The 23,920-nt window shown below is 47.4% G+C and overlaps 1 protein-coding gene across 1 annotated transcript in view; it reads left to right on the top strand.

The window, feature by feature from the left end:
* ALS2CL (ALS2 C-terminal like) overlaps nucleotides 1-23,669 on the top strand; it is a 48,746-nt gene extending 25,077 nt beyond the window's left edge. The window contains exons 14-25 of the mRNA XM_087712403.1: nucleotides 1,623-1,700; nucleotides 5,543-5,673; nucleotides 9,015-9,188; nucleotides 10,010-10,100; nucleotides 11,832-11,989; nucleotides 13,403-13,465; nucleotides 14,516-14,689; nucleotides 16,192-16,234; nucleotides 16,427-16,488; nucleotides 19,728-19,877; nucleotides 21,143-21,236; nucleotides 22,875-23,669. Of these exons, the coding sequence (XP_087568529.1) occupies nucleotides 1,623-1,700; nucleotides 5,543-5,673; nucleotides 9,015-9,188; nucleotides 10,010-10,100; nucleotides 11,832-11,989; nucleotides 13,403-13,465; nucleotides 14,516-14,689; nucleotides 16,192-16,234; nucleotides 16,427-16,488; nucleotides 19,728-19,877; nucleotides 21,143-21,236; nucleotides 22,875-22,913 (1,257 nt within the window). The 3' untranslated portion in view covers nucleotides 22,914-23,669. The remainder of the gene's footprint in view (nucleotides 1-1,622; nucleotides 1,701-5,542; nucleotides 5,674-9,014; nucleotides 9,189-10,009; nucleotides 10,101-11,831; nucleotides 11,990-13,402; nucleotides 13,466-14,515; nucleotides 14,690-16,191; nucleotides 16,235-16,426; nucleotides 16,489-19,727; nucleotides 19,878-21,142; nucleotides 21,237-22,874) is intronic.
* The last annotated feature ends 251 nt before the right edge of the window (nucleotides 23,670-23,920 follow it).

Below are 23,920 nucleotides of genomic sequence, written 5' to 3'. Positions count from 1 at the left end.
CTCTTCTACATCCTGTCTTCCCTCCATCATTTTCTACTCTACTTCCCCTTCCTTTCTCCTTCTACTCTCTCCCCTTACCACTCCTCCTTATACACCTCACCTTCCCACCTCACCCTCTCTCCTGTCCCTCTCTTCCTATCTTTCTTCTCTCCTCTGCTTCCCACTCTCATCCTCTCTCCCCTTACCACTCCTCCTTATACACCTCACCTTCCCACCTCACCCTCTCTCCTGTCCCTCTCTTCCTATCTTCTTCTCTCCTCTACTTCCAACTCTTCTACATCCTGTCTTCCCTCCATCCTTTTCTACTCTACTTCCCCTTCCTTTCTCCTTCTACTCTCTCCCCTTACCACTCCTCCTTATACACCTCACCTTCCCACCTCACCCTCTCTCCTGTCCCTCTCTTCCTATCTTTCTTCTCTCCTCTGCTTCCCACTCTTCTACATCCTGTCTTCCCTCCATCATTTTCTACTCTACTTCCCCTTCCTTTCTCCATCTCCTCTCTCCCCTTACCACTCCTCCTTATACACCTCATCTTCCCCCCTCCCCCTCTCTCCTGTCCCTCTCTTCCTATCTTTCTTCTCTCCTCTGCTTCCCACTCTTCTACATCCTGTCTTCCCTCCATCCTTTTCTACTCTACCTCCCCTTCCTTTCTCCTTCTCCTCTCTCCCCTTACCACTCCTCCTTATACACCTCATCTTCCCCCCTCCCCCTCTCTCCTGTCCCCCTCTTTCTATCTTTCTTCTCTCCTCTGCTTCCCACTCTTCTACATCCTGTCTTCCCTCCATCCTTTTCTACTCTACCTCCCCTTCCTTTCTCCTTCTCCTCTCTCCCCTTACCACTCCTCATCTTTCCCCTTCACCCTCTCTTCTGTCCCTCTCTTCCTATCTTTCTTCTCTCCTCTGCTTCCCACTCTTCTACATCCTGTCTTCCCTCCATCCTTTTCTACTCTACTTCCCCTTCCTTTCTCCTTCTCCTCTCTCCCCTTACCACTCCTCCTTATAAACCTCATCTTCCCCCCTCACCCTCTCTCCTGTCCCTCTCTTCCTATCTTTCTTCTCTCCTCTGCTTCTACATCCTGTCTTCCCTCCATCATTTTCTACTCTACTTCCCCTTCCTTTCTCCTTCTCCTCTCTCCCCTTACCACTCCTCATCTTCCCCCCCTTCACCCTCTCTTCTGTCCCTCTCTTCCTATCTTTCTTCTCTCCTCTGCTTCCCACTCTTCCTCTCATTCACTTGGTGTATTTCAGCCTCTGAGCAAACTCCCTTTTGGGTTGATGGTATTTATAATTCCATTCCAAGATACATAAAAAAGAAAAAAATAGCAGTATACATGTACAATCATAACACCTTAAAATCCAACACCCCCTCCTCCAACTTAGTAAACTCCGCTCCCTCCCACCCTCCCCCCCAACCTCCCCCCCCCCCGACTTCCCAGAACCAATGCAAGGTATAAGTCTTTAACAAAAACAGTTCAAAATATACTTAAAGAAAAAGTAGAAAATTAATAACGTCTTTGAATCGAGCTTAGCTCCTCCTTGCTAGGCTAAATATATTGACTTGATTTTCAACCCCACCTTCAACCAACGATTTCTTTCTTTTTTTTTCCTCTCTTCCTCTGGAAGGGATCCGGTCTTCTCCTTCTGGAGGATGATTCCGTCTACGAGGGGAATTTCACGAACGACTTCAAGTTTGTTGGCAAGGCAAGTATGAGATGGAGAAGCCATTGAACTGAGGTCTGGACTCTGGAGGAGTCAGGCTGCTGCTTAAAATGTTTTTTTCTTGACATTGGGATTGATAAATCCCTAGAACAGGAGACCACCAAGAAATCCCAGGTCTGTAGATTTAATACTGTGTAGTTTATTTATATATAGAGAGAGAGATAGGTGATAAATAGAAAGATGGACAGATGATGGGTAGATGGATTGATAAATTGATAGATAAATAAATGAGAGAGATATGATAAGATAGATGATAGATAGACAGACACATAGGCAGATGGACAGATGATAGATGGATAAATAGAGACAGGTAGGTAGGTAGGTAGGTAGCAGTGACGTGCGGGGAAGCTTATGGCTGGTGAGGCAAAAAGAAAGAAAGCAGCTTTTGCCTGCCCCGCAGCAGCTATGTCCGAAATAGAGGCGTCCCGCACCCTGCAGCTATGTCCGACCCAGCTGTGGGGCACGGGACGTCTCTATGTCAGACAGAAGCGGTGGGGGGCTTTCTTTCGGCTTTTGCCTGCCCCGCAGGCGCCGGAGCTGCAGGCCACCAGGAGTATATCCCGCCCGCAGCAGAAGAGTGCCGGTTCCTGCCCAGGCAGGAAGAGCCGCAGAGGTGAAAGGCGAAGAGGGTTGGGGTGTTCCAAGAGGACCCCTCCCCTTTATGCGCTCCGCAAGCCAGGCCGGCAGTGGCAAGAGGCTCAGCTCAGCTTCTATCGCCCCTCCTCTGCTCCAGAGAAGCCGTCCGCGGGCGACTCTCCGCAGTCCCGGTTCCGTCTCCAAGCAGCCCCGGGAGGAAACGGGCCAGCCCTGCTTCCCTCCCCGGACTTTTTGGGAGCAGAAGACCCGCATTCTGCTCCCCCTTCCAACCCCCGAGTAGCCAGCCTCGGCTCCCGCCGCTTTGTTTCAGAGTTCCGGCAGGCCCACCGAGGAGGAGCCCGGACGAGGTGGGAGCAAAAGCCACCTCCTGCCCACTCCGCCTCCTCCTCCCAGGCCCGCACTTTAAAATGCATGCTGCCGCGCCCCGCCATAGAGTGAAACATGTCCTGCTTTATGGCCAGAAGGTACGCTGGCACTTTAAAGTGCATGCTACCGCCTCAGCCATACAGCGGGAGTCCCGCTGTATGGCCGGAAGCCGGCGTGTCCCGCTCTATGGCAAGGCGCAGCGGCATGACTTTAAAAAATAAAAAATAAAAAAGTGCGGGTAAAATGCACACACTCAGACACACACACACACACACACTACTTATAATAATAGAAATTACAATTACAAATAATTTTGAATTCCTCCCCCCTCCCTCCGACCCACTTACCTTTTCCAGCTGTGTCACAGAGGATTTCAACTCTCCTCTTGTCTGCCACAATGAAAATGTGAAAATGTAAAAAGAGAAAGGCAAAAGCTGCTGAAGTCAGGCTGGGATAGTTGCTGCTAGAGTCACCACGTGGATGACTCTGCTTAACTGTTTAAAAAAAAGCCTCTAAAAAAAAGTGCCCCCTGCAGGAGGAGGCGGGAGAACCACGTGCCTCCTTTGCATAAGGAATTTTTCGCCTTTTAACCCTTGCTTAACTCTGCCCAAGTGATCATAAAGATAAAGCATTAAGTGACTCTGTGTCCACTGTGACTCTGGCAGCAACTACCTCTGCCTTTTTCCTTTTAAATTTGTTTTTCTTTTTCATGATGACAGTGGTGAGGCCCTGCCTCCCCTGACTCCACGTCTCTGATAGGCAGGTAGGTAGATAAATAATGATAGATAGATGATAGACAGACACACATAGGCAGATAGGCAGAAAGAAGATAGATAGATAGATAGATAGATAGATAGATAGATAGATAGATAGATAGATAGATAGACAGACAGACAGACAGACAGACAGACAGACAGACAGACAGACGATACATAGACAAGATAGATAGGTAGAAGGATAGATAGATAGATAGATAGATAGATAGATAGATAGGGATAGATAGATAGATAGATAGATAGATAGATAGATAGATAGATAGAGATAGATAGATAGATAGATAGATAGATAGATAGAGATAGATAGATAGATAGATAGATAGATAGGTAGAAGGATAGATAAATAGATAGATAGATGATAGATAGATAGATAGATAGATAGATAGATAGATAGAAGGATAGATAAATAGATAGATGATAGATAGATAGATAGATAGATAGATAGAAGGATAGATAAATAGATAGATAGATGATAGATAGATAGATAGATAGATAGATAGACAGACAGACAGACAGACAGACAGACAGACAGACAGACAGACAGAGACAGATGATAGGTGAATGGTTAAATAAATAGCTAGATACTATAAATATATTGATGAGAAATAGATAGATAGAAAGAAAAAAGAGATGGATGGATGGATTTTCTTTGTTGCTGCCAAGAAATTTGTATGGATGTGAGGAAATACTGATTAGTAGTAATGAATAATTAATGACATATCCAAAATTATTAACTATTAATTCTTAATCATGATTAATAATAATTAGTACATTCAAATTAATGAGATGTGTTAGTAATACTGGATGATTTTAATCCCCTTCCCAGCTGCTAAAATTGTGACCAAATTAAGAACTGCTTGGAGTTAAAGATGGTGATGAACAAAGGAACTTATAAACCATCCTTGAAGCTATGACAGTCACATCTTTGGAAACTGGTTGATGCTTATGGTGGAATGCTATTAAAATTTAAGGCTGAATTTGCTTAATTCTGCTCTAAAATGGTTGTAATATGGGTCCAATCATCCGATGACTCATTTAATAACTGCATCACTTAGTGACCAAAGTTTAAGTCCCAATTGTGGACATACAACCACAATTGAGTTGCAAATTTATATTGCTAAGCAAGAGAGTTATTTCCCCCTTTTTATGACTATTCTTGCCATCGCCAATAAGTGAATCGATGCAGTTAGTCTTCTGACCCCCTCCTCCGTCCAGTAACGAAAGCCGAGTCACACTTAATGAGAATGTCCTTTAATAGCAACTCCAGACTTTCAGTGGCTGAAAGCCAAGTAAACAAACAGATAAGGACGTTGGCAGCAAGTCCGACAAACCTTGGCAGCAAACTCTGGCAGCAATCCAGCCTGCCAAGTTAGTTTCTCTTAGTCAAAGCGTTGACTTCTGCAAGAAGGGCGTGGCACAAGCAGTCTCTTTTATAGTCTGGAGAAGAGCCTAATGACCATCAGCTGAGCGTAATTACCTCCTGTAATTACGTATTGTTCTTGACGCCTAGTAGCTCTTCGACGGCGTGCATCCTGGAACAACTCACTGCTGGCGTCCAGCTCACTCTCCCTTGTCTCCTCCCCACTGATCCAAGGCTCAGGCGCCACCTGGTGGCCAACCAGCCTCTCTGCGCCCTGCTCGGGGTCGGAACCCTGTCCAGGGTCCTCCACATCCTCCAGGGCCGAATCATACGGCCCCTCGCTGTCGGGGTCTGGTGGCAGCTCCAACGGCTCCTGCTGGGCCACAACAAGTTAGTAACATGGTTATTAAGTGAATCTCATGACCCTGGGGATGCTGTGACTGTTGTAAGTATGAATCAGTTGCCAAGTGTCTGAATTTTGAATTGCGTGACCATGCGGGATGCTGCAGCGGTCGTAAGCGTGAAAAAACGGTTGTTAAGTCACTTTTTTCCCCCAGTGCTGTGGTGACTAAACGAATGGTTATAGGTTGAGGGCTACCTACACTGGTGTGAGTTTTCCTTGTGCCTCCGTCTGTTTTTTATCTTGTTTAATATTTTTTTAGTGTGATCATGTATTTCAAATGGGCGGCTGTGAATGCAACAAACCATCGTTTGATTTTGCGTAGGGAAAACTGACATTCCCGGATGGCTCCGTCCTGGAGGAAACCTTCACCAACAAATCCAGAGTAGGGATACAGGGGCCAGGGGTAAGGAGGAGCAATTCTGAAGATCAACAGGCGGTCACCAGATCTGATATGTAAGTCAGAAGGCCACGGTTTTGTTGAGATTGTGGGGCTTCCACTCTTGGTTGAGAAGCTTGTAGAAAATCCATTCTTGCTGCCCAGAATGTTTGGCTAGGAAAGATCTCACTGATTGGATGCTGGAGCAGTCGCACCAGGAAGAGGACTCCAAATTGTGGTCTAATGAACTAATCTTTTCTCAAGCTAGACACATGGAAGAGGGAAGGACTTCCATTCCCAGAACCCCCCATCCCTGTGAGAAGGAAGGGAGGGAGTGGACTGGGAGAGAGGAGTGGTAGAGGGGGAGGGGAAGTAGGGTAGAGGGGAATGATGGAAGGAAGATGGAAAGTTGGAGGGGGGCGAAAGAAAGAGGTGTATGGAGGGTCGAAGAGGTACATTGGGTTTCTATTTTGGGGGGTATTGTTGACAAGAGGGAGGGCTGTGTTTATTGTTTAATGTTGTATGGCGCCGGCTATGCACAGTATATATGTGACTGTATGAAAATGGAAAATGGAAAATAAAAACACATTTTACATGATAATATTACAGATTTAAAAAAAAAGAGGGGAGGACTTCCACTCCCAGAATCCCCCAGCCAGCTATGCTTTAAGAGGGGAGGGCTTCCACTCCCAGAATCCCACAGCCATCATGCTTTAAGAGGGGAGGACTTCCACTCCCAGAATCCCCCAGCCAGGATGCTTTAAGAGGGGAGGACTTCCACTCCCAGAATCCCCCAGCCAGCATGCTTTAAGAGGGGAGGACTTCCACTCCCAGAATCCCCCAGCCAGCTATGCTTTAAGAGGGGTGGGCTTTCACTCCCAGAATCCCCCAGCCATCATGCTTTAAGAGGGGAGGACTTCCACTCCCAGAATCCCCCAGCCAGGATGCTTTAAGAGGGGAGGACTTCCACTCCCAGAATCCCCCAGTCAGCTATGCTTTAGGAGGGGAGGACTTCCACTCCCAGAATCCCCCAGCCAGCTATGCTTTAAGAGGGGTGGGCTTTCACTCCCAGAATCCCCCAGCCAGCATGCTTTAAGAGGGGTGGGCTTCCACTCCCAGAATCCCCCATCCAGAATGCTTTAAGAGGGGTGGGCTTTCACTCCCAGAATCCCCCAGCCAGCTATGCTTTAAGAGGGGTGGGCTTTCACTCCCAGAATCCCCCAGCCAGCATGATTTAAGAGGGGTGGGCTTTCACTCCCAGAATCCCCCATCCAGAATGCTTTAAGAGGGGAGGACTTCCACTCCCAGAATCCCCCATCCAGCATGATTTAAGAGGGGTGGGCTTTCACTCCCAGAATCCCCCAGCCAGCATGCTTTAAGAGGGGTGGGCTTCCACTCCCAGAATCCCCCAGCCAGGATGCTTTAAGAGGGGAGGACTTCCACTCCCAGAATCCCCCAGCCAGCATGCTTTAAGAGGGGAGGACTTCCACTCCCAGAATCCCCCAGCCAGCTATGCTTTAAGAGGGGTGGGCTTTCACTCCCAGAATCCCCCAGCCATCATGCTTTAAGAGGGGAGGACTTCCACTCCCAGAATCCCCCAGCCAGGATGCTTTAAGAGGGGAGGACTTCCACTCCCAGAATCCCCCAGTCAGCTATGCTTTAGGAGGGGAGGACTTCCACTCCCAGAATCCCCCAGCCAGCTATGCTTTAAGAGGGGTGGGCTTTCACTCCCAGAATCCCCCAGCCAGCATGCTTTAAGAGGGGTGGGCTTCCACTCCCAGAATCCCCCATCCAGAATGCTTTAAGAGGGGTGGGCTTTCACTCCCAGAATCCCCCAGCCAGCTATGCTTTAAGAGGGGTGGGCTTTCACTCCCAGAATCCCCCAGCCAGCATGATTTAAGAGGGGTGGGCTTTCACTCCCAGAATCCCCCATCCAGAATGCTTTAAGAGGGGAGGACTTCCACTCCCAGAATCCCCCATCCAGCATGATTTAAGAGGGGTGGGCTTTCACTCCCAGAATCCCCCAGCCAGCATGCTTTAAGAGGGGTGGGCTTCCACTCCCAGAATCCCCCAGCCAGAATGCTTTAAGAGGGGTGGGCTTTCACTCCCAGAATCCCCCAGCCAGCTATGCTTTAAGAGGAGTGGGCTTTCACTCCCAGAATCCCCCATCCATCATGATTTAAGAGGGGAGGACTCCAATTCTCAGAATTCCCCCAGCTAGCACACTGTGTGGAGAATTCTGGGAGTTTAAGTTCGCATGTTTTCAATATAGTGAAGTGTTGGTTTAGAATCATTAGATCAGGATTTGGAGACCTTGCTAAGCCATGATGCTCAGTAAGACGCCTAGACCCAGGGGCCATGGCTATCATTTTTTGAAAGAGGTGAAAAACAGTCATTGTGGGTTCCGTTTTGACTTTTTTGGCCTTATCCCAAGTATGCCCTTTCGTAGACCAATATCTCCATTTAGTCAACTTCCCAGAATTTGACTTCTTGCGGGAAAATACGGAGTTTATTCAGGCAGTCCTCGACTTACGACCACAATTGTGCCCATACTTTGTCACCAAATGAGACAGTTGTTCAGTGAGTTTCTTGCCACATTTGTTAGGTGAATCACTGCAGTTCTTAAGATAGTCACACGGTTGTTAAGCAAACCCAGCTTCCCCACTGACTTTGTCCATCAGAAGACTGCAAAAGAGGGTCAGGTAACCCCCTGGGAAACAGCAACTGTCATAAATACGAGTCAGTTGCCAAGTGTCTGAATGTTGATCATGAGACCATGGGGATGGATGCAACAGTCGTAAGTGTGAAAAAATGGTCCTAAGTCACTTTTTTCAGTGCCGTCGTAACTTCAAACGGTCGCTAAATGAACTGCTGTAAGTCGAGGACTGTCCATGAGGTCAATACGAATAGATGTTCATTGCCAGGGCTGATAGCCTGCTGCCTTAGATGCTTACGGATTTCCATTTGCACGTGATTTGAGAGTCATCGAGGGTGGGTGTCAACTCACAAAACATCCCTGGCCTGCTCTCGAGTTGCCATAGGCAAGGGGAATGGGGAACTGATGACAGACGCGGCATGGCACATTCCACGCATATCTTTCTCAAGGCTGTCTCCCAGGTTATCTGCATTAGTCAGAGGGGCATGATCTCTACAGCCCACCAAAGTGCTCCATTGGAGAATGTGATTTATGACACAGCCTGGGGAGGGGGGGAGCAGGGAAACAGGGTCAGAGTTGGGCCGTAAATTACGTGGGGTAAGAGTTGGCTTCATTTGGGTACTGCAGACATGTTGCTCCTAATAAAAAAACTGGATTTCTTTTGAAGCTTGGCTCGATACTCATGATTTAAATTAGGGCATCCTTCGGAACTCTGACAGTGGGCGATGTTGTACGTGTGAAACGTATGTTTTTCTCATCCAGCCAGTTGGGTCAGGAGCTCTTCCCAGTGGAGAAGCGATGGGAAGGCCTCTATGACCGGTTTCTGGCGTTCGTCCACGCGGGAGGCCAAGCAGACGCCGAAGAATCGTTCATGGGATTTCACGTCCAGACGAGCCGCGAGCTGCGCAAATCTCAGGAGAATCTCTTCTGCCATGGGTAAACGGCCGTCGCCTTGCGAGAAACCGTCGCTGTTTCTGGGCAGCAGGATCGGGGCCTCGGGTTTGCCATCTTCATGAAAACGAGATGACGGTGGGGTTAGATCTTGACTACCGCACAGTGCTCTGCCTGGGGCTGCCCTTGGGAACTACCTGGAAGCTTCGTTTGCTTTAACACACGAGGGGTTTTGTGCAAATCTAGATTGGTACACCTCTCTTGCGGGAGTTGCGTTGGCTGCCGATGTGCTCCCAGGTGTAATTCTAGGTGTTGGTGGTCACCTTCAAAGCTGTACCTGGGTTGGGAGCAGGTTATTTAAAGCAGGGGTCTCCAACCTGGGCAACTTTATAAGACTCCCAGAATTCCTCAGCTAGCAAAGTTGAAGCCCAAAATTTATGCCGGCTGCTCTTAATTTAAATTTTGCCCCATACTTACAACCTTCCTTGCCGCAGTTCTTAAGTGAATCCCTGCATTAAGTTAAGTTACTCACACGGTCGTTAAGCGAATCCGGCTTCCCCGTTGACTTTGCTGGTCAGAAGGTCGCAAAACGGGACTGTGTGGCCCAAGGGAACTGCGACCGCCATAAATACGAGCCGGTTTGCCAAGCGTCTGAATTCAGATCACATGGGGAGGCTGCAACGGTCGTCGTAAGTGTGAAAAACGGTTGTAAAATCCCATTTTTCCAGTGCCGTCCCAACTTCGAGCGATCACTTAACGAATGGTTATAAGTCAGGGACTACCTATAACATCAGATAAACTGTGAGGCTCCCGAACTGGAGAGTTTTTACTCGATGGTTTTACTCAACTCCGACTTTCTCCTCTAGAGGAACCGCAGAAACGACCGAGAAGACGGACTTCCTGGAAGAACTAATAAAACACCAGGAGCCGGAAGATCTGCTGAGTTATTTGCAACAGGTATGGTGCAGCCCAGGTAAGCATCAAAGAATAACAGAGCTGGAAGGGACCTTGGAGGTCCTCTAGTCCAGCCCTCTGCTCAAGCACGAGACCCTTTGACTGTGGTGGAGAACCTCTGGCACGCAGAGCCGTTTCTGAGGCTCACATGCGCACTCTGGTCGGCTGATTTTCGCCCGTTTTTCGGACAACAAGCAATACCGGAAGTTCGGGAACAGACTTCCAGTTTGCGCATTGGGCTGTTTTTTGCTCTCCGGAGGCTTCAGAGAAGCCTCCCGAAGCTTCCGGAGGGAGAAAAATGTCCCAGCAAACTTCCGGTTTGCTTGTTGGGCCGTTTTCCCTCCCTCCCCAGGCTCCTAGAAAGCCTCCGGAGCCTCTGAAGGGCGAAAAACGGACCTATTGGGCCAGTAGTGAGTTTCGGCTCCCGTTGCAACCGGCACACTGCAATGGGAGCAGGGCATGCATCACGGGCACCCACCGGCTGCAACGCCCCAGCTGCTCGGTGGAGTGTCGCGCAGGCACCCTACGCTATGCGTGTGGGCGCAGATGGCCCGTTTCCTTCAAATACAGGGAAGGAACGAGGGTGGGCGGGCCCTCCAAAGCACCATTCCGGTATGGTGGCTGCTGCTTCCGGCAGGCACTGGTATGCGCGCATCCAGGCTCTACCGCCGGCAACCCACCGCTTTACCAGGCCCACCAGAAGTCAGAAAATGGGTCATTTCTGGCGTCCGGAGGACCTCGAGGGGCCACGGGAGGCTGTTTTCAGCACCCCCAGGCTCCAAGAAAGTCGTGCGCACATGCACAGGGCACTGGGAGGGTCACATGCTCATGAGTAGGGAGCATGGCGCATGGGGGCATTAAATTATGGCGGTGGGCATGCGATGCTGTGGCACCCGAGGTGAAAAAGGTGCTCCATAACTGCCCTCTGCCATTCCATACAAGTAACTGTCAAGGCTTTTCTTAAAAACCTCTAAGGATGAAGCACCCACAACTTCTGGTGGCAAGGAGTTCCATTGTTTAATTGTCCTCACTTGTCAGGAAGTTTCCCCTTAATGCCATGTTGCTTCTCTCCTGGATTAGTTTCCATCCGTTGCTTTATGCTTTGTATTTCTGTCAGAAGGTCAGCTGAGCACCCATTTTTGCAAGTCTTAAAAAAAAAAGCTCTTTCATATTCAAGTAGTCCTCGACTTACAACAGTTCGTTTAGCGGCCACTTGAAGTTACGACGGCACTAAAAAAAAGTGACTTTTTTTTCGCCCTGACGACTGTTGCAGCATTCCAAGGTCGCGTGATAAAAAAATTTGCATGCTCGGCAACTAAATTTCTGTTGCTAAGTGAGACATTTTTTTTAAGCGAGTTTGTCCCATTTTACCACCTTCCTTGCCTCCGTTGTTAAGCAAATCATTATGGTTGTTAAATGGGTAACATGGTTGTTAAGTGAATCTGGCTTCTCCATTGACTTCATTTGCGAGAGTTGCCGTCTGAATTTTTTTATCACGTGACCCTAGGGACTGCTGCAATGGTCGTAAGTGTGAATAACGGTCATAAGTCACTTCTTTCCTTGCCATTGTCACTCAAAATGTCACTAAATGAATTGTTGTAAATTGAGGACTACCTATAATAGGAACATAGAGACCAACGTTATTTGGACTTTCCTTATCTATCTAGCTATTTTATGCCCAAATCTGAAATCCACCTTTTAAAATAGTTTATTTTTTATTATTTTATTTTCCAGGCTCTGGGATCCTCATTGCATCCTCTGGGGAAATTGCTGAAAGCTATGATTTTGGTCTTCCAGTCCACTTATTCTGGCATCGGGGCCAACAAGCATCTCTTGAAAATGGCCCAAGAAGAGGTCAAACACTACTCCAAGAAAATATGGGAATTTTACCAGTAAGTTACGTCTTGGATTGCACGATTCCTGGAAAACTTCATTCTTAAGCAACCGCAAATAAATTTAATTTTTGCTTTGGACGAACTCTGGCATTTTTCATTCGCTTTTTGCCTGGGTTGTGCTTCTAAAATTTTTCTTTATTTGTAAGAGACCTTAGATAGGGAAAATATCATTTTTTAACCATAGACACTTACAACTGTCTGTTTGGTGACCGATTCGAAGTTACAAAGGCAGTAAAAAAAAAAAAAGATTTATGACCAATTTTTACACTTTTGAGCACTGCAGCATCCCCAATGATTAAAATGCAGATGCTTGGCAACTGACTCATACTTATGACAGTTGCAGTGTCCCAGGGTCATGTGATCTCCTTTTTGCCACCTTCTGGCAAGCCAAATCAGATTCACTTAACAACCACGTTACTCACTTAATTGCAGAGATTCACTTATGTGGCATGGAAAGGTCGTAACAGAGGCAAAACGCTTAACAAATGTCTCATTTAGCAACATAAATGTTTGTGCTCAATTGCGGTTGTAAGTTGAGGACTGCCTGTATAACAGAATAACAGAGTTGGAAGGTACCTTGGAGGTCTTCTAGTCTAACCCCTTGCTCGGTTTCTCTTATACTTAAAGGTGAAAGCACCAAGTTTTTAGCTAAAGCATAGTTTAGAACAAGTTCGAAATTTAAATTTCTTGAGTTTTTTAAATTTTTGAGAGAATGCAAATTACCTTTTTAAGATGTCTTAATTTTCTGGCCTTGAATTTTTATCTTTCCTGAGTTTTAATTTTAGATTTTGGAATCTTCTAATAAGCCCTTTTAAGTATTTTATTTTTCTGTGTGTGCTTTCTGAATTTAAAATATAACTTTCTGACTTTAAATTTCTAAGTGTTTTTCCAATGATCCCTTTTAAATTTCCTAATGTTCCAAGTCTTTTCTGAGTTTAAATTTTAAATTCTGGGTATTTTCTAATGATCTCTGTTACATTTCTTAATTTTCTGTGTTTCTTTTTTGAGTTTAAATTGTAAGTTACTGTGTTTTAAATTTAAATTTCTCAGTGTGTTCTAATGCTCTCTCTCAAATTTCTTAATTTTTCGAATTTAAATTTTCAGTTCCCATGTTTAAATTTTCCAGTGTCTTTCTAATGCTCCTTTTTAACTTTGTTAATTTTCCAAGTATCATTTCCATATTTAAATTTTAAAATTTCCAGCATCTTCTAATGATCTCTCTTGATTCCCAAGCGTCTTTTCTGAGTGTAAATTGTAGACTTTTGAGTTTAAATTTTAAATTTCCTAGAGTCCTTTAATGACTTTTTAAAAAATTTCCTAATTTTCCAAGTGTCTTTTCTGAGCTTAAAGTTTACATTTCAAATTTCTTATTGTCTTCTAACGATCTCTTTTACATTTCTTCTCTTGTAGAGGTTTGTTGCAACTTGCTTTCAAGGTCAAAAGCTTCAAATCCCCGCAAAACACAGAAAAAAGGTATTGATATACAACTCGGTTAAGCCCTTGATTGTTCAAATCATGGTTTGTTACCTAAGCCAGTGTTTCTCAACCTTGGCAACTTGAAGATGACTGGACTTCAACTCCCAGAATTCCCCAGCCAGCATTTGCTGGCTGGGGAATTCTGGGAGTTGAAGTCCAGACATCTTCAAGTTGCCAAGGTTGAGAAACACTGACTTAAGCCACAGTCCTTTGGTGCTCATTTAATACCAAGACATAAACCATGTTGTACAAATTCACACATTCAATTTCAAATGCTTAAAAGGCCAAGATTCATTCCTGGACATACCGATGCAATCTCAGTTGTTTTATCTGATTGCTGCTTCAGTTTTTTTCCCCATTAAAAAAAAAATCTTATATTTTCGTGATTTTAGCCTCCCAGATTCACTGGTGTGCTTGTTTCTTTTGACATAGCTAGTCCTCGACTTACGGCCACAATTGAGCCTAACATTTCTGTTGCTAAACGAGGCATTTATTGAGCTTTGCGCTATTTATGACCTATCTTGCCAGAGTTGTTAAGTGAATCGCTGCAGTTGTTAAGTTAGTCACGTGGTCGTTAAGCGAATCCGGCTTCTCCCCATTGATTTTGCTTGTCAGATGGTCACAAAAGGAGATTAGATGACTCTGGGACGCTGCAGCCGTCATAAATACGAGTCAGTTGCCAAACATCTGAATTTGGATCATTTGACCATGATTTAAAAAAAAAAAAGGTCATGAGTTGTTGTAATTTGTAATGTTCACTAAACAAACCATTGTAAGTCGAGAACTATCTGTAGATCTTACCTTCTGTTTGGGGGATGATGGTGGCACGCCTAATATTTTAATATACTTTTTGTGTTTTACAACAACCCTAAGAGGTGGGCCGGTCTGATTAACTCACCGGAGTAAAATCCGCCATAGATGAGGCTGGATTTGAACACAGACCTCGGCAGCAATAAATGTGTCAGTGTTGCGGTCAAGAGCGCTTTGCTGTTGCGGGGTGAAGGAGAGGCGGGGAATGATGGGGTTTGTTGCTCTCCCTCGGATTAGGGGCGCGGAAGGAGCTCCCGTCATTCTGCCTCTCATCCTCCCTTACTTCTACCCGGATCTCCTGATGCTCTACCTGGTCGCTCACGAGAAGCAGGACGAGGATTACTGCCAGGGAATCACCAGCCTCAGTTGCTTCCCCGACACGGCCCTGTTGGAGTACCTGGATGTGCAGAAGTGAGTGGGGGTCTCAGAAAGGCCCCTCCCTCCTTTCTTTCCTCCCTCTCTCCTTTCTTTCCTCTCTCCGTCCTTCCTTCCTTCCTCTCTCCCTTCCGATCTGACTTCTTCCCTCTGTCTCATCTCCCTCCCTTTCTCTCTCTCTCTCTCTCTCTCTCTCTTCTTCCCCTTTCTTTCTCTTTTTGTGCCCTTCCTTCCTTCCTCCCCCACTCCTTTGGTCTTCCTTCCTCCCACCTGCCCTCCCTTCTCTCCCTCTTAACCTTCCCTTCCTCCCTGTTTCTCTTCTTTCCTCCCTCTCCTCTTTCCTTCCTCTCTCCATTTCCTCTCTCCCTTCCTTTGTTCCTTCCCTCTTATGCTTTCCTCTCCTCTTCCCTTCCTCCTCCCTTTCTTCTTTCCTTTCTCCATGTCTCCCTTTCTTCTCTCCATGCTCCTTCTCTCCCGCCCTCCTCCCCTCCCTCCCTTTCTTCTTTCCTCCTTCTCACGTTTTCCATTCTCCCTCCCTTCCCCTTTCCTCCCTCTTCTTCCTTCCTCCCTTGTCTGTTTTCTCTCCCTCACTCTTTCTTCCCTCCATCCTCCCTCTCTCTCTTCTTTCCTCCCTCTGCTTTCCTCTCTTCCTCCCTCCTTCCTCCCTTCTTTTCTTCCTCTGTTTCCTCTCTCCCATTCTTCCCTCCATACTCTCTTCCTCCCACCCTCTCTTCTTTCCATCCTCTCTATCTCCATTTCTTCTCTCCCTTTCCTCTCTCCATGCTCATTCCCTCCCTCTCTCTCTTCCTTCCTTCCTTTCTTCTTTCCTCCGTTTAACCCTTTCCTTTCCCTCCCTTCCCCCTCTTCTTCCTCCCTCCCTTGTCTCTCTTTCTTCTCCCACTTTCCCTTTCTTCCTTCCACCCTCCCTCCCTCATTTCTTCCCTCTAATGCTTTCCTTTGTCCCTCCCTCCCTCTTCCCTTCTTTTCTTTCTCTCTGTTTTCTCTCTCCCTTTCTTCTCTCTATGATCATTCCCTCCCACTCTTCCTTCCCTTATTCCTTCCCTCTTATGCTTTCCCCTCTCCCTCCTTTCCTCATCTTTTCTTCCTGTCTGTTTCATCTCCCGCTCTTCTTTTCTTCTCTTCCTCCCTTCCTTGCTTTTCTCTCTTTCCTCTCTCCCTTTCTTCCCTCCCTCCTACATCTCTTCTTTCTTCCCTCCAACACTTTCCTCCCTCCCTTCTTCCTTTCTCCCTTCTTCCTTCCTCCCTGATTCCATTTCCTCTCTCCCACTCTTCCTTTCTTCCCTCCCTCCCTTCTTCCTTCCTCCCTTGTCTCCGTTTCCTCTCTCCCACTCTTCCTTCCTTTCTTCCCTCCCTCCTCCCTCCCTCCCTCTCTTCTTTCCTTCCTTCCCTCCACCCCTCCCTGCATTTTCTTCCAAATGTCCTTGGAGCAGGTGCTGTTCCCCAGTTACAATCTGATCTTCTCCTTCCCCCCCCCCTCTTTGAAAACGTCTCTCACCCCCTGTCCCTTCTCCTTGCAGAGACTTCTGGCCCCTGAAAGACCTCACCCTCACCAGTAACCAAGTAAGTCCTGGCGTGGGTTCGAGTCCCGGTTCAGACACCCCGCACACTTCTGCATGTTTGCCGCTCCTTTGCATGAATTAAATAACCCTGTTTGGATATTGGATGTTTTGGACACCCCAGAAACCTTAGATTGGGGTGTCCCCAAATGCCCCCAGGGGTGCTAACCCCCTTTGTGGTGTTCTTCCTTTAAAGAGGCAGTCGCTGGTGAAGGATCATTGCTTCCTCTCTGCCACCGAATGCCTGCAGAAGCTGATGTAAGTATCAGCACAGAGTTCTCCTGATCTCAACTTCATAATGCAGAGAGTCCTCGACTTACGACGACAATTGAGCCCAACGTCGGTTCTCAGTCATCCAGGGCATGGTTAGGGTTAGGTGCTTTCTTCAGGAGACAACTGGACTTTCTGTTTTGTTTTTTCTTCTTTTGAAGACGTTTCGTTTCTCATCCAAGAAGCTTCTTCAGCTCCGACTGGATAGTGGGGTATGGAAGGGTTTATGCTCCTTGGAGACAGCTGGGCATTTCTAGAGAGCCGTTGAGGCCGCTTGGAAGTTGGTCTTGCGTCCTCAGGGTCACCTGAGTGGTGCAAATGAGGGTGTGGAGACTTCTTGGAACTGCTGAGAGGATTGTGTTGTGGAGTTGTGTTGTGCTTTCCGCCGGGTGTTCAGCTGTTCCAAGAAGCCTCCGCACCCCATTTGCACCACTCAGCTGAGCCTGAGGACAGAGATAAACCTCCAAGTGGCCTCAACGACTTGCTAAAAGGAGGCAAATGCCCAGCTGTCTGCAAGGAATATAAATCCTTCCCTTCCGCACCATCCAGTCAGAGATGAAGAAGCTTCTTGGATGGGAAGCTAAAAGTCTTCCATGAAAAACCAACATAGAATTGCCGTAACCCTCACTCAGTGGTTAGGGTGGGTTTCAAAATTTTTTAGAACCTCTTCTGTAGGTGTGGCCTGCTTTGTGGGAGTGGCTTGCCGGCCATGTGACTGAGTGGGAGTGGCTTGCCGGCCATGTGACTGGGTGGGCATGGCCAACTTGTAAAATGTGGTGAAACTCACTTAACAACGCTCTTGCTTAGCAAACAAAATGTTGGCTCAGGAACTCTGGCATTTGAAGTGTGCAAGTCTTAAAGCGCTCAAGTTACAAGACCCTTGCACCCGTAACTCTTTAGGGAAAAAAACCCCAGGGCTGTTCAAACTTGACAGCTTTAAGACTTGTGGACTTCAACTCCCAGAATTCCTCCTTTCGCTCTTCATCTTGGTGATGTGCGGACGGGCAGGGGGAGGGAGCTGGAACCAGTTCTAAACGACACTGTAGATTTGTGAAACCTCTTATAGAGAAGAGGTTAGAACTGGCAGGAACCTACCCCTGCCCTCACTCTAACCCTCACTGTCACCCTAACCCCAACTCTAACCCTAATCCTAACCCTCACTCTAAACCTCAACCTAACCCTCACTCTAACCCTAACCCTCACCCTCACCTTAACCCTCACTCTAACCCTCACCCTAACCCTCACTCTCACCCTAATCCTAACCCTCACTCTAAACCTCACCCTCACTCTAACCCTCACTCTCACCCTAACTCTAATCCTAACCCTCACTCTAAACCTCACCCTCACTCTAACCCTCACCCTCACTTTAACCCTCACTCTAACCCTCACCTTCACTCTAACTCTCACTCTAACCCTCACCATAACCCCCACTCTCACCCTATCCTCACCCTAACCTCACCTTCACGCTAACCCTCACCCTAACCCTCACTCTCACCCTAACCCTCACTCTAACCTCACCTTCACTCTAACCCTCACCCTAACCCTCACCCTAACCCTCACTCTAACCCTAACCCTCACCCTCACCCTAACTCTCACTAACCTCACCTTCACTCTAACCCTCACCCTAACCCTCACCCTAACCCTCACCCTAACCCTCACCCTCACTCTCACCCTAACCCTCACTCTAACCTCACCTTCCACTCTAACCCTCACCCTAACCCTCACTCTAACCCTCACCCTCACCCTCACTCTCACCCTAACTCTCACTCTAACCTCACCTTTAACCCTCACGCTAACCCTCACCCTAACCCTCAACTCTCACCCTAACCCTCACTCTAACCGCACCTTTACTCTAACCCTCACTCTAACCCTCACTCTCACCCTAACCTCAACCTTCACTCTAACCCTCACCCTAACCCTAACCCTCACTCTCACCCTACCCTCACTCTAACCTCACCTTCACTCTAACCCTCACCCTAACCCTCACTCTAACCCTAACCCTCACCCTCACCCTAACTCTCACTAACCTCACCTTCACTCTAACCCTCACCCTAACCCTCACCCTAACCCCTCACCCTAACCCTCACTCTAACCTCACCTTCACTCTAACCCTCACCCTAACCCTCACCCTAACCCTCACTCTAACCCTCACCCTCACTCTCACCCTAACTCTCACTCTAACCTCACCTTTAACCCTCACTCTAACCCTCACCCTAACCCTCACTCTCACCCTAACCCTCACTCTAACCTCACCTTTACTCTAACCCTCACTCTAACCCTCACCCTAACCCTCACTCTCACCCTAACCCTCACTCTAACTTCACCTTCACTCTAACCCTCACCCTAACCCTCACCCTAACCCTCACCCTAACCCTCACCCTCACCCTCACTCTCACCCTAACCCTCACTCTAACCTCACCTTTAACCCTCATTCTAACCCTCATCCTAACCCTCACTCTCACCCTAATCCTCACCCTAACCTCACCTTCACTCTAACCCTCACCCTAACCCTCACTCTAACCCTAACCCTCACCCTAACCCTCACTCTAACCTCACCTTCACTCTAGCCCTCACCCTAACCCCTCACTCTAACCTCACCTTCACTCTAACCCTCACCCTGACCCTCACTCTCACCCTAATCCTCACCCTAACTTCACCTTCACTCTAACCCTCACCCTAACCCTCACTCTAACCCTAACCCTCACTCTAACCCTAATCCTAACCCTCACCCTCACTTTAACCCTCACCTCACCTCACCTTCACTCTAACCCTAACCCTCACTCTCACCCTAATCCTCACCCTAAGCTCACCTTCACTCTACCCCTCACCCTAACCTGGGGTAGCACTCTCTCTGAGTGAGAAGGATACAAGTAGTCCTTGACTTACGGCCGTTCATTTAGTGACTGTTCAAAGAGTGCCAATGGCCATAAATGCAGGCTGTTCGCTGATTATCTCAAACACAATCATGTGACCAGAGGGTCAGCTGTCTGAAATTCGAATCCAGATCTCAAAATACCTTTTGGCGATTTGTCATAGCTTAGAATGGTCATTAATAAACAACCAGCCGTAAGCTGAGGACTACTGGTCGATGAGGTTCCTGTTTTTTGAGAAATCATTCTCAAAAAGAAAATTCTCCCTTGTGCAGCTCATATAGGCTTTTGGCTTCCCTGGGATTTTATAGAATTGGGATTCTTGCGTCTTTGTTCACCCCCTGCTCCCCTTTACAGGTCTACTATGGACCCCCAGGAAAAACTGGACATTCTCCAGAAGACGTACGAGGAGATTGAGAAAACGATAAACCAACTTTTGGGGAAGGAATGTAACCTGCCCATGGACGATTTACTGCCTCTGCTCACCTACGTGGTCACAAGGGCCAGGTGAGGAGAGCTCCTGTGGATTGCAGGGGGAGACGACGATGCACACCTGATGGGCCAGCGACCAAGCTCAGAGAGCACCAAGGACCCCCACCCCCAGTCCTCCTCCTCCTCTCCAAAACCCTCACTTCCTTCCAGCATTGATGATGTTCCCTAGTTGGATCATGAAACATCTGCAAGAAAACCTCCAAGCTCAGAGAGCACTAGTCCTTCCTCCTCCTCCTCCTCCTCCTCTCCCCTTCCTTCCTTCCTTCCTCCCTCCCTCCCTTCCTTCCTTCCTTCCTTCCTTCCTTCCTTCCTTCCTTCCTTTATTTCTTGAGGATGTTCCCTAGTTGGGTCATGAAACATCTGCAAGAAAACCACCAAGCTCAGATAGCACCAGTCCTTCCTCCTCCTCCTCCTCTTCCCTTCCTTCCTTCCTTCCTTCCTTCCTTCCGTCCGTCCGTCCTTCCTTCCTTCCTTCCTTCCTTCCTTCCGTCCTTCCTTCCTTCCTTCCTTCCTTCCTTCCTTCCTTTATTTCTTGAGGATGTTCCCTAGTTGGGTCATGAAACATCTGCAAGAAAACCACCCAGCTCAGAGAGCACTAGTCCTCCCTCCCCCTCCTCCTCCTCCTCCTCCCCCTCTCCCCTTCCTTCCTTCCTTCCTTCCTTTCTTCCTTCCTTCCTTTCTTGAGGATGTTCCCTAGTTGGATCTTGAAACATCTGCAAGAAAACCACCAAGCTCAGATAGCACCAGTCCTTCTTCCTCCTCCTCCTCTTCCCTCCCTTCCTTCCTTCCTTCCTTCCTTCCTTCCTTCCTTCCTTCCTTCCTTCCTTCCTTCCTTCCTTTATTTCTTGAGGATGTTCCCTAGTTGGGTCATGAAACATCTGCAAGAAAACCACCCAGCTCAGAGAGCACCAAGGATCCCCCCCAGTCCTTCCTCCTCCTCTTCCCCCCTTCCTCCTTCCTTCCTTCCTTCCTTCCTTCCTTCCTTCCTTCCTTCCTTCCTTCCTTCCTTCCTTCCTTCCTTCATTTCTTGAGGATGTTCCCTAGTTGGGTCATGAAACATCTGCAAGAAAACCACAAAGCTCAGAGAACACCAAGGACACAACATTCTTCCTCTTCCCCTCCCTTTTCTCCCTCCCCCCTCCTCTTCCCAGACCCACCCCCACTCATAAGCCAAGATTGTTGTTCAAAGCACTCCCGACGGTTGTGACGATGCTCTGCAGAGATCCAACCTAAGGGTTACCTGTCTTCCTGTTCTCACTTAAGATCTTCCTCTCTTGTAGCATCCAACACCTGGGAGCAGAAATTCACTTGATCAGAGATTTGATGGATCCAACAAACGGTGGAAAGCATGACTTCCTCCTGACAGCACTAGAGGTAAGGAGGGAGGGAGGGAGGAAATAACAAAAGGATGAAAAGAGCAGGCAGAAAAAGAAGAAAGGAGGGAAGGAAAGGGGAAAGGTAGGTAGGTAGGTAGGTAGGTAGGTAGGTAGGTAGGAAGGAAGGAAGGAAGGAAGGAAGGAAGGAAGGAAGGAAGGAAGGAAGGAAGGAAGAAGATGGGAAGGAAGGAAGGAAGGAAGGAAGGAAGGAAGGAAGGAAGGAAGGAAGGAAGAAGGGAAAGGAAAGGAAGGGAGAAGGGAAGGAAGGCAAGGAAGAAAGAAAGGAAGGGAAGAAAGAAAGGGAAGGAAGGAAGATGAGGAGGGAGGGTGGAAATAACAAAAGGATGAATAAAGCAGGTAGAAAAAGAAGAAAGGAGGGAAGGAAAGGGGAAAGGTAGGTAGGTAGGTAGGTAGGTGGAAGATGGGAAGTAAGGAAGGGAAGGAAGAAAGGAAGGGGAAAGGAAGGGAAAGAAGGAAGAATAAAGGGAAGAAAGGGAAGGAAGAAAAAAAGAAGGGAGAAGGGAAAGGAAAGGAAGGGAGAAGGGAAGGAACGCAAGGGAGAAAGAAAGGAAGGGAAGAAAGAAAGGAAGGGAAGAAAGAAAGGGAAGGAAGGAAGGAAGATGGGAAGGAAGGAAGGAAGGAAGAAAGAAAGGAAAGAAGGGGAAAGGAAGGGAAGGAAGGAGAAGAAAGGAAGGAAGAAGGGAAAGGAAGGAAGGCATAAGGGAAGGAAGGAAGGCAAGGGAGAAAGAAAGGAAGGAAGAAAGAAAGGGAAGGAAGGAAGGAAGATGGGAAGGAAGGAAGGAAGGAAGAAAGAAAGGAAAGAAGGGGAAAGGAAGGGAAGGAAGGAAGAAAGGAAGGAAGAAGGGAAAGGAAGGAAGGCATAAGGGAAGGAAGGAAGGCAAGGGAGAAAGAAAGGAAGGGAAGAAAGAAAGGGAAGGAAGGAAGGAAGATGGGAAGGAAGGAAGGAAGGAAAGAAAGAAAGGAAAGAAGGGGAAAGGAAGGGAAGGAAGGAAGAAAGGAAGGAAGAAGGGAAAGGAAGGAAGGCATAAGGGAAGGAAGGAAGGCAAGGGAGAAAGAAAGGAAGGGAAGAAAGAAAGAAAGGGAAGGAAGAAGGAAGATGGGAAGTAAGGAAGGGAAGGAAGAAAGGAAGGAAGAAAGAAAGGAAGGGAAGGAAGGGAAGGAAGGCAAGGAAGAAAGGAAGAAGAAAAGGGAAGGAAGGGAAAAGAAGGAAGGAGAGAGGGAGACATAGAAGGTGGGAAGAGGGAAGGAGGGAGGAAGGAAGACCCTTCCTTGCCTTCCCTTGTATCTGCCATGGCATCCTTCTTCTCTACAGCTGAGCTGGACTTACAACTCTTCCTCTGGAAAAAACATAATCCATTTTTAAAATTTGCTATATCGATAGATTTGAGTTTGAAGCTTTTAAACTCAATTTGTAATATTTTCCCGAAAAGATCAATTTTAGCAGATGGCAAAATTCAAACTTTTTCCTGATGTTGAGTCAGCTGCGGGAGCTTTTTTCTCAACACTTTTGGTGTGATGGGAGAGGGAAGATTATCTATAAGGGAAGAAACACACAACCAATGCAAGGGTTGTTTTTTTTTAGTGTTTAATCTCCAAACTCCTTCTTCTCTCTTAGTCCTGCTACCAGCTTATCCAGGAGATAAGAATACCGTGAACGGGGCGTGACTCCTGAAAGACTACACAACCCATCATCAACAGCCAATAGCAGTTGGAGAATTTATTCTGATCATGCCCAGAAACTGGACTGGATGTAGTTGCTGCTGTTGTTTTTATTTTTTTTAAAATTAATATTGGTCTTTCCTATGGGAAGTATGGTTCATTCTTTTAGGGAAACTTGTCAATTTCTTCAAAGTTGAATCAATGAGCTTGTTTGAAATTGACAGGGAAAAGATAGGGTAAGGCAAGCTACAGGTGGTCCTCGACTTACAACAGCTCGTTTAGTGGCCGTTCAAAGTTGCAACAGCGACTTATGCACATTTTTCACACTTAACGACCGTTGGGAGAAATATCCCATCTGGATATCAGTTCCAAGCTGGGAGAAAGACTCTGGAAACATGGAGGCTGATTGGAAAGAGGGCTTAAGGGATGAAGCAGAAACACCAAGCCCATGGTTCTGGGCAGCTGACCACATGGAGTTGAGAGGGAAGGGCTTTTATAACTTCTCTTGGGCTTTGAACTTGAGCTTCCTGTTCCTGTGCAAGAACATGTATTCTATTTGGCTGTTCTCTGATTCCCATGGGGCCATGTAGAGGTCATGTTTGTCTGAGCTTAAGTTTGGTTGAAGTTTGGACTCTGATGCAATGTCCTTAAGGAAATTGTCCAATCTAGTGAGCTTAATCTTATTATGTCCTGGAGGATCATGTCTTGGTCCAGTGATGGCTAATTTTTTTTTTGCCATTGCGTGCCAAAAACAGGGAGAGGGCAGGGGGTCTGCGACATGCATGCCACACCCATAATCCCGCATGCACACGACCCCCCTGCCACTGCCCGCCCCAAAGCCCAGAGCCTTTTTAGCAGCCCGGGGAGGGCGAAAATCACCTTTCCCACCTCACCCCCCAGAAGCCAAAGACAGCCTGTTTCCCGACTTCTGGTGGGCCCAGGCGGCCAGAAATCTGAGTTGAGCTCGCGTGCCCACCGATATGGCTCAAGTGCCACCTGTAG

The sequence above is a fragment of the Thamnophis sirtalis genome, unplaced genomic scaffold (genome assembly GCF_051295495.1).
Source record: "Thamnophis sirtalis isolate CommonGarterSnake01/CBP01778 unplaced genomic scaffold, rThaSir2_p1.2 scaffold_4, whole genome shotgun sequence".
Taxonomy (NCBI): Eukaryota; Metazoa; Chordata; class Lepidosauria; order Squamata; family Natricidae; genus Thamnophis; species Thamnophis sirtalis.
This window is presented reverse-complemented; position numbering and strand designations above follow the sequence as displayed.